We start from the raw sequence: 16,290 nt of genomic DNA on the forward strand, positions 1-16,290 counted from the left end.
GCTTAACTTTAGAATTAGCTAGATAGATATTCAGGGTTTGAGAAAAATCTACATATATATATATATAATGCCCTGCCCTGATGTGCCTGATCAGCCAATAACTATCATTTCCAAACTCTATTAGTTCAGGGCTAGTTTTAGGGTTTGTTAGAATTTGTTTAAATCTCAAGTATTGTGGTAATGTATTATAATGTAATGTAATGTATTATTTAGAAGGGGTAGAAGAGATGGTTGAGCTGGAGAGAGAGAAAATGTGGAGAGGGCTGAAATTAACTGAATTGATCAGGAGTGGACTGAACGATAGAAAGAAGTATTAATGAAAGATTATTAATTGTGTAGGCCCCTTAGGACTATTATTTACTTATGGAATATATCTGATCCATGTCCTTTTTGTAAATTTGTGCACCCTTCAATTTCAATTTTAAATCTATTAAATAAATAAAAAAAATATATATTAAAAAAAAATATATATATATATATATATATTTTTTTTTTTTCCCCTCGTTTGGGCTGTTGGGGCGGCGGAAAAAATCCCTTATTTTTAAGTCCAAAACTTGACAGGTATGCCAAAAACTGGAATAAACTCTTCGTCAGGACTTGAAACATGGTAGTTAGTATATGAGGTGCTCTAAGCTACGGTCTTTCACAGCCTCGTTGGCGCTACCTGGAACACAAGCGCCGGCTTTCAGCACGCCAATCGTGTCACTCTTCTTCCAACGCCGCTTCCATTTCTCTCCAATCAGCTCACGGCACAGCGTCCATTTCTTACCAATGAAATCTACTCCTCGTTTATCCCGTCCATTTCTTACCAATCAAAACCCCTGGCGTGTCTCCATTTCTTGCCTATCAAATCGCAGCGCTTGCCCGACGCTCTTTCCATTTTTAACCAATTAAATGTTTCTCCACCGCGGGACTTCTATTTCTGACCAATCAAAATCCTCGCCACCTTAAAGCGTGGCTTAAAGAGATACACTCTTTAAAAAATTACACTCTTTGATTTTGAGTGTGAATTCAAACGAATTCCTTTGAAATTCAATTCATAATTTAAGTCTGGTTAGTAAAAAAAAATACATATTATAAAAACCACCTTCAAATATATAAAATATTGTGGCGTCTGTTATACTATATAAAATATTGTGGTATCTGTTATACTATGTAAAATATAGAGGTACACCTGTTATACTATGTAAAATATTGTGGCATCTTTTTTACTATATAAATATTGTGGTACACGTGTTATACTATGTAAAATAAATGCTGGTATACCTGTTATAATATATAAAATATTGAGATATACCTTTAATAATAGTATTAAAGGTATATCTCAATATTTTAAAATAAAATATTGTGGCATCTGTTACACTATATAAAATATTATGGTATCTGTTATACTATTTAAAATATTGTGGCCTCTGTTATACTGTATAAAATCTGGTGGTACACCTGTTATAATATATAAAATATGGTGGTACACCTGTTATACTATATAAAATATTGTGGCGTCTGTTATACTATATAAAATATAGTGGTACACCTGTTACACTATATAAAATATTATGGTATCTGTTATACTATATAAAAAATAGTGGTACACCTGTTATACTATATTAAATTATTGTGGCGTCTGTTATACTATATAAAATATAGTGGTACACCTGTTACACTATATAAAATATTGTGGCGTCTGTTATACTATATAAAATATTGTGGTATACATGTTATACTATGTAAAATATTGTGGCATCTTTTTTACTATATAAATATTGTGGCATCTGTTATAGTATATAAAATATAGTGGTACACGTGTTATACTATGTAAAATATTGTGGTATAACTGTTTTACTATGTAAAATAAATGCTGGTATACCTGTCATACTATATAAAATATTGAGATATACCTTTAATACTATATAAAATTGTGTGGTATACCTTTAATACTATATAAAATATTGTGGCATCTGTTATACTATATAAAATATTGTGGCATCTGTTATACTATATAAAATATTGTGGTATCTGTTATACTATATAAAATATAGTGGTACACTTATTATACTATGTAAAATAAATGCTGGTATACCTGTTATACCATATAAAATATTGTGATATAACTTTAATACTGTATAAAATATTGTGGTATACCTTTAATAGTATATAAAATATTCTGGTATCTACAATATTGTGGTATACATTTTATACTATGTAAAATATTGTGGTATACCGGTTATAATATATAGAACACTGTGGTATACATGTTATACTATGTAACAATTTGTGATAAGCCTTTTATAGTACATAAAATGTATTTTTTTTTCACATAATTTGGAGATTAACAGTAAATTAAGATTAGTGTATAGAAAAACGTGTTTAAATGCCTCTAAATATCAGTAGATTCTAGTTACATTTAAAATCTAAGCTGCTGTTCTTTGATAGCACACCGGGATTTGAACTCGCGACCTTTGTATCTGCCCCGATCTTCCCTTTAGCTCAGAAAATGACAATAATAATATAAAAAGAAACATATTCAACGAAATAAACACTGCAGTTCTTTAAAAGAGGCAGAACCATTTCATTTTTCAGTTTTTGCTCGATGGTTAACTTTTCTTTTTCTCGCTTTCTTTCCTTTTCCCTTCTTCCCCCTTCTTCCCTCCATTTTTTCTTCTTCCCACGGGAAAGCAGACTATTGTTCCCCAGCTTTGGCGCAGTAGGCAGCGCGTCAGTCTCATAATCTGAAGGTCGTGAGTTCGAGCCTCACACGGGGCACAGCTTTTTCATCCGTGATGTTATTTTATATGCTGGAAATATAATCCTTTACTACAGTCATAATATGGAATTAAAGTCTAATGGATCTGTTTCTAAAACTGTTTCTAATGGATCTGTTTCCTCCCAGGAGCATCCACAACATGTCTTTATTCAGTGTCTGATTGACAGTTAGTGGTGTCATACCGTCCCCTGCTGGTCCCACCGCACATTAAGCTTCATGATCCTGAGCTCAGTCCAGAAACAGCACACTAACATACTGTATATATTAACCAGGGATTATATTATTCAGCCGAGCATAAAGTTAAGTTTAGACATGTCCCTGTTTCATCCATATCTGCTACTTTGCTGGCCTGGCTTTTTGACTACACTAAATGTTTTTACCTTGGACTTTTATGTTCTACTTTACTAATGTACATTATATACATTATTTGTAAGGCGCTTTAAATAAAAGTGTCCGCTATATACTATGTTATGCTATGTAATATATAATGTATTCTTTTAAACTGAACTTCTAGATTTAAACTGGCTGTTTTTACATTCTCTCATTTCAATATTTTGTTCTCTCAACTTAAAATTGTGTTTTATCAATTTAACTAAATACTCAATTTAATTAATGATTGACTCATTAAAAAAAATCTCTACACTGAAGTGTTTCATTAGTTTAATAAATCATTAACTCAGTTTAATAATTACTCAGTCAATTTAATTTTATAATTCTTTTATTTCAATATTTTTTCTCAATTAAAAATTGTGAGAAATTGTTCCCTCAATTTAGCAATCAATTTATTCTATTCCCTCAGCTGAATTAATTGTTCCAACACTCTGATACATTGTTTCCTCAAATTATTATTTATTATTGTCTCAAATTTAATATTATACAAAAGGATTTATTTTTTTATACATTTACATTTTTTTATTTAACACATAATTCTATAAACATATTTAATAAACAATCCCACCATCCACCATCCGCACAATCTTTCGTTGAAATCTCTCGTCAATTTTTCTTTTCCGTCCACATCTAGGGAGGTTAGGCACAGTGCCATGGGCTTTAAACTTCTTGATGACACTGCGCACGGTAGACACAGAAACATTCAGGTGTTTGCCCATGCTTCCTCACAATTTTGCTTCTCAGACAGTTCTTTGGTCTTTTTTCTTTACTCCATGCTCATACACACAAGGACACAGGACAGAGGTTGAGTCAACTTTAATCCATTTTAACTGGCTGCAAGTGTGATTTAGTTATTGCCACCACCTGTTATGTGCAACAGGTAAGTAACAGGTGCTGTTAATTACACAAATTAGAGAAGCATCACATGATTTTTCAAAGGGTGCCAATACTTTTGTCTACCCCCTTTTTATGTTTGGTGTGGAATTATGTCCAATTTGGCTTTTTGACAATTCTTTTGGTGGTTTTCCATTGAAGACAAATTAAATGAACATTTTAATGTCAACGCATTTGTAATTGCGATCAATTTATGGGAGAAATTGAGCATTTTCTGACAGAATTGCTGGGGTGCCAATACTTTTGGCCAGCAGTGTAATAGCAGGGCGCGCCCCCCGCTGGCGGGTAGGTGAATGTGTGTGTGAGAGGGGTGCAGGCAGCTGCCCCTCACTCTCACTCTCTCTCTCTCTCTGTCTGCATTGGGCACGCAGCGCTGCTTTTAGCTCTGGTGCAGATCTGCGCGGCTGAGGAGGGGTGAGATCAGGAGCATGTGAGACTCAGAAGCGCCTCCAGGCTTCTGCTCGCCGCTCTTCTCAGAATCTGCCCCGATGCCTCAGCCCGGAGGAGCGCCTAAGAGGAATCCTGCGGGGGAGCTCTGAGATACTCTCTTTCACCTCCTCCTCCTCCTCCTCCTCCTCCTCCTCCTCACTTTCAGTCAGTGCACACAGAGCACTATGGAGTGAAATGGTGCGATGGTGCGGGAGGCTTTAGGACGCGCGTGGATCTGTTGGCTACTGGTCACGCTGAGCTGGACGTGGACGGGTCAGGCCCACAGCTGCCATGAGGTCAAAACTGCTTTCCAGCTGCGGCATGTGGGTCCTCTCAGATTGGTCCCTGAGACAGCAACAGCAGGTGGGTATGAAGAAGAGCTCTGGCTGCACCTCTAGAAGATCATTAAAACTATGCTTGTTTAGCTGATTGACCATAATAGAATATTACTGAAAAGTTACTTTACTTCAGTAATTCAGTTGAAAATGTAAAAGTCATATATTATATAAATGTATTACACACAGAGTGATCTATTTTAAGCGTTTATTTCTTTTTTTGTTAATGACAATGACTTACAGTCAATGAAAACCAAAAGTCAGTGTCTCAGAAAATTTGAATATTATAATATTATATTAAGTCCTGCTGAAAAATGAAATCCGCGTGTTCATAAAAGTTGTCAGCAGAGAGAGACATGAAGTGCACTGACTTTAGACTTGATATAACACAGTGGATCAACAACCAGCAGATGACATGTCTCTCCAAACCATCACTGATTGGTGAAACTTCACACTAGACCTCCAGCAGTTTGGACTGTGTGTCTCTCCACTCTTCCTCCAGACTCTGCTTCCTTGATTTCCAAATGAAATGCAACATTTACTCATGGTTTGACAACTTTTATGGAGATGCGGATTTCATTTTCAAGCAGGACTTCCAGCACACTGCTAAAAGTAGCAATTGGTCAATCTTTTTGTAATTATTCTAATTTTCTGAGAAACTGATTTTTGGGTTTTCATTGTCTGTAAGCCCTAATCATCCACAATAAAGTAAATAAACACTTAAAATAGACCACTCTATGTATAATACATCTATATAATATTTGAGTTTCACATTTTCAACTGAATTACTGAAATAAAATAACTTTTTAATGATATTGTCATTTTTTAAGATGCACTAATAAGAGTTTGGTTTTAGTGTTATAATGTATCATATTATATGATATAATAAAAAAAGCCATGGTCAAATGTTTGCCCTTATAAAATACTTTATATTGTAATATTAGCTATATTTGCGAATTTGTATTTGTTTTGCTTTTTACTGTTTACAGTTTATTTGTATGGACTAAATAAGCTGCACCTTCTTTTTGTTTTAGTAATTTCAGTAATTTTGTTGTTATAACATTTTATTTTTCTACCATTTTTTATTCTCCTGCACTATTATTATTATTTTATACAAAATCCAGGTCTTGATAAGTTGATAAGTTTACGAAACAGACAAATGTTAATAGATGTTTTGTTATATTTCTACTATAATTGCAGTATTGCAGTAATGTTTTTGAAGTTTTTATTTTAATACTAAAATGTTTTATAATTTTACCAAGAATATCATTATTTCAAAAATATTATAATAATATTTTTTTTATGGGGCTGAATAAACACCCCTAGTCCAGAGTCAAACTTCAGACTCTGAAACTGATGTATTGTGCAAGGGGTCTAAAAGTGAATCACCATCTATAAAATATTTGCTTGTTCTTTATTTAATCCTGAAAATAAAGTCTGATCTGTCACAGCCGACACCAGACGTCAGTTCCACATGCGTTAAATATTTATTTAAATTCAGTGATGCACAATCAAATCTGTACACTTTTTGATTGTAAAAATTACATACACTTTACTGTCAGTTTGTCATGCTGGTGGTCATCCTGGTGAACCAGCTAAACTATTATACTCAACTTCACCATCATACTCAGCTAAAACCAAACTCTTATTAGTGCATCTTAAAAAATGACAATATCATTAAAAAGTTACTTTATTTCAAGAATTCCGTTGAAAATGTGAAACTCAAATATTATATAGACGTATAAAAACCTAAACAAAAACTAAAGGGATGTCCACAAATAGTTGAATATGTACTGTATATTGGGCTCCAAAGTAGTGTAATAATGTATCATATTATATGATATAATAAAAAAAATCCATGGTCCAGGGTAGGGCAGTGCCATATCATATTATACACAAATGTTTGCCCTTATAAAATGCTTAATATTGTGATATTAGCTATATTTGCGAATTTGTATTTGTTTTGCTTTTTTTAGTAGTGCAGTCAGGTGACTACAAAAATACAATTAATTAAGTGCTTTGTGATAAATCATCAAAAATGATACTGGTTTTAGAACTTAAAGCATAAAAGTAAAAGTATTTTAAGGGGGGAAATGTCATTGAGGATAAAACGTCAGGCCGTGAAACAGGAGACCTATAGTGTACTAACACCTTTCCCAAAACACATTTTACTAAAACTGATAATAACTATAATATTGTTACTGTTATATTGTTATATTAAAATGATAAAATGTTAATGTTAATAAATTTGGGATGCACTAGGCTCCCTGTTTCAGCCACATACAGCACATACCCATAATAAAATGAATGCATTTTATATTAAAGACCTTAGTTGAGATTTTAAATTGTTTTCTAATAAAGCTAATTAAGCTAACAAAATATTTGTACTTTCTACCTTAACATCTCTTGGCTTAAGAAAGAGAGAGAGAAAGAGAGAGAGAGGGGTGATAAGAGAGTGTGTGTGAAAGGTCAGGGAGGTCGCAGTGATCCCAGTCAGCTGTTGTAATGTGTGGTTTACTGATCCGTATCAGTAACAGATATTTCACATAGGACAGTATTAGGGTGTCGGGCTGGGCATGTGCTCCATCACAAGCGACTTTTCAGGTTTTTTGGGGGGTTCTGTTTGTACTCTAAGTAATAACCAGTAATAAACCAATGCAATACTGACACAGACTTTAAATCAGCTTCTAGTGAAACAGAAAACTTTCACAATATTTGCACAATATGGCGTTTTCTTTTCTTTGGCTGCCCTCTTTAATCTCTTCTCCCATTCATCTTCAGAAGTCTTCAATTCTGGTCCTTGAGGGCCTGTGTCTGGCACAATCGGGTGATTTCCCATCTCAAAAACATGCACAAAACCCCAAGCTGTGCTAGATACCAACCCTAGGAACCCTAATCAATAGTTGTGCCCGTTTACATCAATTATATTATGTACATCTCTGGAAAAAATTAAGAGACCACTTCAGTTTCTAAATCAGTTTCTCTGATTTTGACATTTATAGGTAAATGTTTAAGTAAAATAAATATTGTGGTTTTATTCTATAAACTACAGATAACATTTCTCCCAAATTCCAAATAAAAATATTGTCATTTAGAGCATTTATTTGCAGAAAATGAGAAATGGCTGAAATAACAAAAAGGATGCAGAGCTTTCAGACCTCAAATAATGTGAAGAAAATAAGTTCATATTCATTAAGTTTTACAAATCTATATTTGGTGCAATAACCCTGTTTTTTAATTATAGATTTTATGCATCTTGGCATGTTCTTCTCCACCAGTCTTACACACTGCTTTTGGATAACTTTATCCCACTCCTGGTGCAAAAATTTAAGCAGGTCAGCTCGGTATGATGGCTTGTGATCATCCACCTTTCTCTTGATTATATTCCAAAGGTTTTCCAGGTAGCAGCCCCAGCCCCAAACTAGCTGTTACTTTGACTAAAGGTGTACTCATATCTGTTTGGAGATATTTTAATGTAGAAACATTGAAGAGTAAGAATATTGATTGTAATCTGAGTAAAGCCAGCAGTCTGGACGCTGAGTGCTGCCAATATGATCAGGAGATCGCTGGATCGAATCCCTGTCATGCAGCTTGCCATCATCTGCCGGAGCCCTAAGAGGGCACAGTTGGCCTTGCTCTCTCTTTTTGAGTGTGTGGATGGCGCTCTTTCCCCTCCTCACTCCTAGGGTGATGTCGATTAGCACAAGGCGTCTGTGAGCTGATATATCAGAACCGAGTCGCTGCACTTTCCTCCGAGTGCACTGTGAAAAGAGGCGGTGATTGACTTCACATGTGTCAGACGTAACGGGACACAGACCTTCCAAAAAGTTCCACTTTTGTCATTTTAGTCCAGAGAAGTGTGATTAATTACAATCAATTTAGGGGGCTTGATTGATTTGGATATGTTTTTTCATTAATAAATGAAATCATCATTTAAAAAGTGCTTTTTATATTTACTTAGGTAATATTTGTCTTATATTAAAGTTTTTTTTTCCTAACATATTTTGTATATACATAATGACGCACCACAACAAAGTAAATCATAAAATTGAGATATTGAGAACAATAACAAAGTGAATGCATATACAAAAAGGTAGACATAGTAAAGTATGTTGGATAGTTAGTATGAAAATAGAACAATGTAGTATAATGCAATTATAGTAATAACAACAGCAGCAACAATAATAATAATAATAATAATAATAATAATAATAATAATAATAATTATTATTATTATTATTATTATTATTATTATTATTATTATAATAACAGATACAATAAACATACATCTGCACTCCACACAACTACCATGACATATTAAAGTTTGTTTGATAATCTGAAAAATGCAAGTACGACAAAAAATCCAAAGCAAAAGAAATCTGTAAGGGGCAAATACTTTTTTCATGCCACTGTATATAAACAATATATCCAACCGTCCATCAAAACAAAAGTTACCATCCCCACCTTTGCCACCAGAAACAGTGTGAGCTATGATGGAAGCCTCAGCTTCAGCATTATCATAAATATTAATAACTGTGTGTCTTGTTTTCAGATGCTGAGCTCCAAATCTGTAAGCACCAGGGTCCGACCTGCTGCACACGCAAAATGGAGGAGAGCTACCGCAACGCTGCTCGTCGAGACACCCTCCAGAACATCCTCTCCTACAGCTTCGAGCTCAAGTATCTCATCCTCGGCCACACGGAGGACTTCCAGGGTAAGACCTGAGCTTAACAAAGCTTAAACACTCAGAATTAGAGGTGTGTCCCTGCAGCTTCTCTCAGATCATAGGATGCTCCAGGTCTTACTGTTGTATTGACTGGATCATTGAACTCACTTGGTGAGTTATCCATCAGATTAGCGTGCAATCCTCTAAAATAAATCAAACTGTAAAGCTCTTAATCCAATTTTGTTTACATTTTTTCACTAAATTCTAAACTCTTCTACTGAGCTTTTCTCTTCGCTGAGCTCACCTTACTTATTTATCTACCGTAAACAGTTCTAACTCATTTCTACACAATGATTTCAAACCTCTCTTTATTAAATAGACATGAACAAGCTGTTTGGTACTAAGCTTTTAGTAGGGTTGACTTGAGGAGGCATAAAAATATAATGTAGTATTACGTAGCCTGGCCAGAAATACTTCTTATCCTATGTCTTTAAGTGAAGCTAAACTGCAGTTTTCCAAATAGAGTTGCCAAGGAAAAACAAATGTTGGTTGTATAAGGAACCATTTATGAAGAAAAAAAGATGTCAATTTAAATGTTTATCTCCAGTTCTTCCAAAGGTACTGCACATTTACAGCTCCTGTCCTTGTTTTACAGTATAAGTGGTTCTTTTATGGCATAGACCATATAAAGTAAAAATTAGACAATCTAAAATTAGATTTATGTTTAATTTTCTAATTTAGCTCGGCAGATTGTGCCTTGTCACGACATGTGAAGTCAGCCACCGATTCTTTTCGAACTACTGCTGATGCATCATTGCCGAGTAGCATCAAATCGCGCTCGGAGGAAAGCGCAGCGACTTGGTTCCGATACATCAGCTCACAGATGCCTTGTGCTGATCGACATCACCCTAGGAGTGATGAGGGAAAAGAGCACCATCTATCCACCCAGAGAGAGCAAGGTAAATTGTGCTCTCTCAGAGCTCCGGCAGTTGATGCCAAGCTGCATGACCGGGATTCGAACCTGTGATCTTCAACCCTATCATAGTGGCAGAGCTTAGCCTGCTGGACCAGTGGAGATAGCTTGCTAACTAACCAATCTAACTTATATCCACTGTCTGACCATATATATCCACTGTCTGACCATAGATCTACACTGTTACCTTATGGGACAGCTTGGGAATGGCCTCATCTGTTTTAGGTATCTGGTGAGTTTTGAGGTGTTATCTTGTGAGTGAGTTTGAACTATGGCTATTGTGCTCATGGCAAGGCCTGATAGTGACGACAGGCTTGGTTGATGAGACATTCCATTTGCGGAGTTGTGCTGATATTGGTAATGAACAGTGTTCATTAGACACATGCATGATACTGTCATGACAACAGACATAAGTGCACAGTACATAAACATTAGAAAGGCTCATTTAAAAAGCATATAATAAAGGACTTATAACAACAGCACTGAACTGAACTGAAATAAAATAATGTTGGACTAAACCTTTATAAATGTTTGTAAGTTTATATCACTTGTCATGAAAGTCTTATGCAAACATTGCTCTATCAGTTAAACAATTTATATAAGACAAAAATTATAAAAAGACACTTTAACGAGTTTCTATGTGAAATTCTATGTGAAAATGTCATTGACTTTATCCATAGTCAGTAATTTGTCTGAATTGTAACAGCACTTTGTGATTCATAAGAACACTTTCTTCTTAGAGCAGTGAATGACTGATCGACTGGTATTTTAAAGGGGGCTTTAAGAGTCTCTTATATAATCTCAGTTAATGTGTCCATGCTCTCTGTGGAGGACGTCACAAGAATTGATTGCGTTTTGCAAATTAGGGACGAGGCCTTTCAGAGCCTGAATCAGACACACACATACGCATAAAAGTGTGTCACACAAGAATCTTCAAGAGTCTTCAGTGCGTGATTTAAAAGAGTAATTTGCGCTCTTTACCCCTTCATTTTTCTTTAACTATAATTTTTTTTCCACTGAACAAATTAAAGCGATGATTTGAAAGTTTCTGAATTACACCAGTATAGTAATGAATAAAATTATGGACACATTTTGACGTTCAGTTGCAACGTCTTCAGGTAAAGAAGTGTCAGCAATTAGACCAAAACCTGAACCAACACCATGTAGCTCTACCCTTTACAGTGTGAAGGTTTTTTGGCATGCAAAAAGTCATGGGATAGCTGTATGTAAACTGATCATGAAGTGTTAGCTCATGGTTTGCTTCGGGAATGCCCTCACCAGTAGAAGTTGTGTGGTGTTATCTTGTGAGTGAGGTTAAACACTGGCCACTGTGCTCATGGCAAGGCCGTGTGAATTAATCGAGTTTGAGTTTAAGTTGAGGCCTGATAGTGGGTGCAGACAAAGATAGGCTCTCTCGCTTACTCACGCTGTCTCTCGATAACTCACGCTGTCTCTCGATAACTCACGCTGTCTCTCGCTGTCTCTCGATAACTCACGCTGTCTCTCGATAACTCACGCTGTCTCTCGCTGTCTCTTGATAACCCTCGCTGTCTCTAGATAACTCACGCTGTCTCTCAATAACTCGCGCTGTCTCTCGATAACTCACGCTGTCTCTCGCTGTCTCTTGATAACTCACACTGTCTTTCCCTTTTTCTCACTCGTGCTGTCTCTCTCTAACTCACACTGTCTCTCTCTAACTCGCACTGTTTCTCTCCAACTTGCGCTGTCTCTCACTAACTCTCGCAATCTTTCTCTTTTTCTCACTCGCACTTCCTCTCTCGCTAACTCGTGCTGTCTTTCACTAACTGGCGCTGTCTCTCACTAACTGGTGCTGTCTTTCTCTCTCACTTGCTCTCCCTCAGCTAACTCGCGCTGTGTCTCCCTCTCTCTCACTCACTCTCCCTCTCTCGCTAACTCGCGCTGTTTCTCTCTCTCACACTTGCTCTCCCTCGCTCGCTAACTCGTGATGTCTCTCCCTCTCTCTCTCACTCGCTCTGTCTCTTGCTAACTGGCGCTGTCTCTCCCTCTCTCTGTCTTTCAGTAACTTTCACTGTCTCTCACTAACTTGCGCTGTTTATGGCTAACTCACGCTATTTTTCTCTCACTCGCACTCTCTCTCTCTCATTCTTACACTTTCTCTTTTCAGCCCTAGTGAAGGGCTCTTCAGCTTTCGTGGGAAATGGCAAAAATCATGGGACATGATAATAGCAATTGTTCTTTGACTTTTGACATGTCATTTAATAAGTGCCTTTATATTTGTGCAGTAAAGCAAAGTTCGTCTTGTTTAGCAGTACAGAAAGCCAGGGTCCCCTGGAGCAGTGAGGATCAAGTGACTTGCCCAAGGCCCCAAAATTATGAGTCAACTTTAAAGTAGCTAAATGCATAAGTTTAGCACCAAAATAGGTTCCACTATTGTTACAAGACAAAGAACCCTATTTCACTACTATAAAACTCTCCTTTTTTGAGGTAACACTAAAGTTCAGAACATCTTTCTTCTGAAAAAATAACCATTCCAGAAACAGGGAATTTAGTTTCTAGAGCAGGACTGTATTAAATATATAACCATCTCCACTGTTTTCAAATCAAAATAATAATGTGTAAAAAAATGATGTGTGCCATCAATTTCTAAACCCTTTGACAAACAGGAAGCTGTAGCAGATGTATGTTTGGGATAGTCCTTAAGGCAGTTTCTTATTATGCATCTCCTTTTTCTCTTTGCCCCGTCCATCACAGTCATGAAGTTCTCAGGGCCTCTGAGACTCTCATGATGGTTGTCATGTCCTGAGAGCATTAGCTAAACTCTGGGGAACTGGTTAAACTGGAGGGAATGGGAGCTTCTGTTCCACAGGGACAGGTTGTGTTTTATATCAGACTTCCTATGTCACCATCACTCGCTGTGTGCGCTGAGCTCTTGTTGTTGTAACAGTAGCGAGAAATCACTGAGTTTACAGACTTGCTGGAAACAAGCAGACATGGGTGATGGTTTAGAATCTACTCAAGAGGCCATAAACTTATTTTCCAAGGTCAATAATTATTGTTTACTTTATTTGACTTAGCGTTTAGACACATAGCACACAGACCATGTCCACAACTAGGCCCTTTAAACTGTATAGTGTATTGCTGTGGGAGTTACTATTGCAACAATTAATTGACATAATCAATTATAAATATTTGAGTGTTGACTCATCACTAATTTGTACTACACATATAGCTCTAGAAAAAAAGAGACCACTTAAATGATGCGTTTCTTTGAATTTACCAAATTGAAAACCTCTGGAATATAATCAAGAGGAAGATGGATGATCAAAAGTCATCAAACCAAGCTGAACTGCTGGACATTTTTGCACCAGGAGTGGAATAAAGTTATCCAAAAGCAGTGTGTAAGACTGGTGGAGGAAAACATGCCAAGATGCATGAAAACTGTGATTAAAAATCCAGTTATTTCACCAAATATTGATTTCTGAACTCTTTTTTGGGAGAAATGTTGTCTGTAGTTTATAGAATAAAACAGTGGTCATTTTACTCAAATTTATAAATAGCAAATTCAGAGAAACTGATTTAGAAACTGAAGTGGTCTCTTAATTTTTTCCAGAGCTGTAGTGCTGGGGACAGAAACAGAAGTTTGTTCACCAAAAGTGCAGTTCTTTAAATGTTGTTCTAAGTTCTTTAGTAACCTCCTGAATGAGTTGTCCATGCCCTTTTGGAATCATTTTGATCAGCGGCCACTCCTGGAAAGGTTCACCAGTGTTCCATGTTTTTTCCATTTGTGAATAATAGCTCTCACTGTGGTCCGCTGGAGTCCCAAAGCCTTAGACATTAATTTGTTACCTTTACCAGACTGATAGATGATTAATGAATTTGTTTTGTATCTGTTTTTGAATTTCCTTAGATCGGGGCCTAATGTGTTGCTTTTTGAGATCTTTTAGCTGCTTAATGTTGTCAGACAGATTCTATTTAAGTGATTTCTTGATTCTACAGGTCTGGTAGTAATCAGTCTTGGTTGTGTGAAATTGAACTCAGCTTTCCAAATCTTCAGAATGGAAACTTTTAAAGGAATCCTAAGTGGAATCCAATCTAAAACTTATTGTAGTAATGTTTAAGCATTTCAGGTGGTCTACTCATTATTTAAATGATGCCAGTCTGTCAGATTTGTCATTTAAATTATATATATATTTTTTTTGATGACAGCACTGATATATAAGCACTGATATATAAGCCCGTATAAATCTCTATACAAGTCAGAGCTGTGCAGGTAAGCTTATTTAATCTGTTTCCCAGCCTTTTCAGAGCAAGTCTTCACCACTGTCACACTTTTCTCTGTCCTCAGTCTCTCCCCTGCCAACAGAGTGAATATTAAAAAAGCTAAAGAGACGGAAATGTTGAAATACTCGGAGTATCCTTGGAGATCCGTCTATGTTAGACTCAGTGTATTGCGCTATAATGAGTGCAGATGAATGGGCTAGAAAAGATCATTTGTGTCCCTTTGTGCTTTTCATGGCATTGTTGCTGGTGGCCTGGTCGACGGAGAGCGAGTTCCTAAAGTGCTTTCATGACCGTGTGGGAGAGGAGTGTAGATTTAGACAGTAATGTGTTTTTACTCTCTCGCTGAGTAATGTTTGTCTTTGTCCTTGTGTGTGCAAGTGTACAGTAATCACTAATGAAAGGGTATTAGTGACAGAAACGTTTGGCGCCTGTAAAGTTAGGGTGAGTAGTGTTGTTTATTTATTTTTTGCCCAGATCCAGGCACTCACCTTGTTCTCTGCCTTCATGAAACGACCAAATGATTCAGCTGTTTCAAATGATTTGAATTATTTAACAAATTGTGGAATTTCGCCACATCTAAACTTTCAAAAAGGTTAGATTTCTTCCAAAATCAAGTTTTTCTAAGCACAATAGATAGATAGATTGGACAGGGTTAACCTAAGGCTTCTGTTCTGTAGTGTAAAGTTTTAACTGTTATTCATTTCATTAATGTATGGCAACTTACTGTATTTTTTGCACTATAAGGCGCACTATCAATAAATGTCTATTTTCTGGTCTATTTTCATACATAAAGTGCACTGGATTATAAGGTGCATCGTGTGTTAGGGGTTAACTTGGCACATTTCACTATGTGCATTAGGTTTAAGCTCAAAGCCTAGTCATACAGTGAAAGTCTCAAAATTAAAGCCTTCCATAGCAACTCACCTTCCAAAGAAATATAAAATATGTTGTGATAGTTTCATTTCTAACCTCTGTTGCCCAATTCCAACCCCTCTGCCAAGTGATCAGTTTGCCCATGACCTTACAGGAAAGCTTTCTGCTATTGGAAGCACCTGTCAAATGGTCCAACTACTTCAAGCATCTACCAGACATCCAATGGATAAGGTTGCAAAAGAGTTTGGAGAGCTGCCCTGTGACAATAAGGTCCAACATCTCTTTTTATCTTGACAATCCCCTGGCGACGGGTGTCTAGCTTGCAAGGAAATCGATGGAAAGACAAGCCATGATCACTTTCTTGCCTTTGATAGAAAGAAAGAAAATGTGGAACAGTGGTGAACCTTCCCAGGAGTGGCTGGCCGACCAAAATTACCCCAAGAGCGCAGCAACCACTTATTCAAAAGGCCACAAAAGACCCCACAACAACATCCAAACAACTGCAGGCCTCACTTACCCCAGATAAGTCAGCGTTTATAACTCATGGCCACAAGTAAGAGACTAAAGGGCAAAAATGGCCTAAATGTCAGAGTGCCAAGATGAAAACCACTTGTCTCAGTTTGGTAGAAAACATCCTGATGATCCCCAAGATTTTTAGGAAAATACTCTGTGGAATGACAAGAAAAACGTTGAACTTTTTGGA

At 36.4% G+C, this 16,290-nt stretch overlaps 1 protein-coding gene across 2 annotated transcripts in view; it reads left to right on the plus strand.

The window, feature by feature from the left end:
• Nucleotides 1-4,386: 4,386 nt before the first annotated feature.
• The window catches only part of gpc5b (glypican 5b), a 101,362-nt gene continuing 89,458 nt past the window's right edge, over nucleotides 4,387-16,290 (plus strand). For both annotated transcript variants that reach the window (XR_007424806.1, XM_007252603.4), the window contains exons 1-2: nucleotides 4,387-4,840; nucleotides 9,365-9,526. Coding sequence is in view for 1 of the 2 variants with exons in the window: in XM_007252603.4 (XP_007252665.3) it covers nucleotides 4,681-4,840; nucleotides 9,365-9,526 (322 nt within the window). In the remaining variant the exon portion in view is untranslated. The remainder of the gene's footprint in view (nucleotides 4,841-9,364; nucleotides 9,527-16,290) is intronic.

The sequence above is a fragment of the Astyanax mexicanus genome, chromosome 16, assembly GCF_023375975.1.
Source record: "Astyanax mexicanus isolate ESR-SI-001 chromosome 16, AstMex3_surface, whole genome shotgun sequence".
Taxonomy (NCBI): Eukaryota; Metazoa; Chordata; class Actinopteri; order Characiformes; family Acestrorhamphidae; genus Astyanax; species Astyanax mexicanus.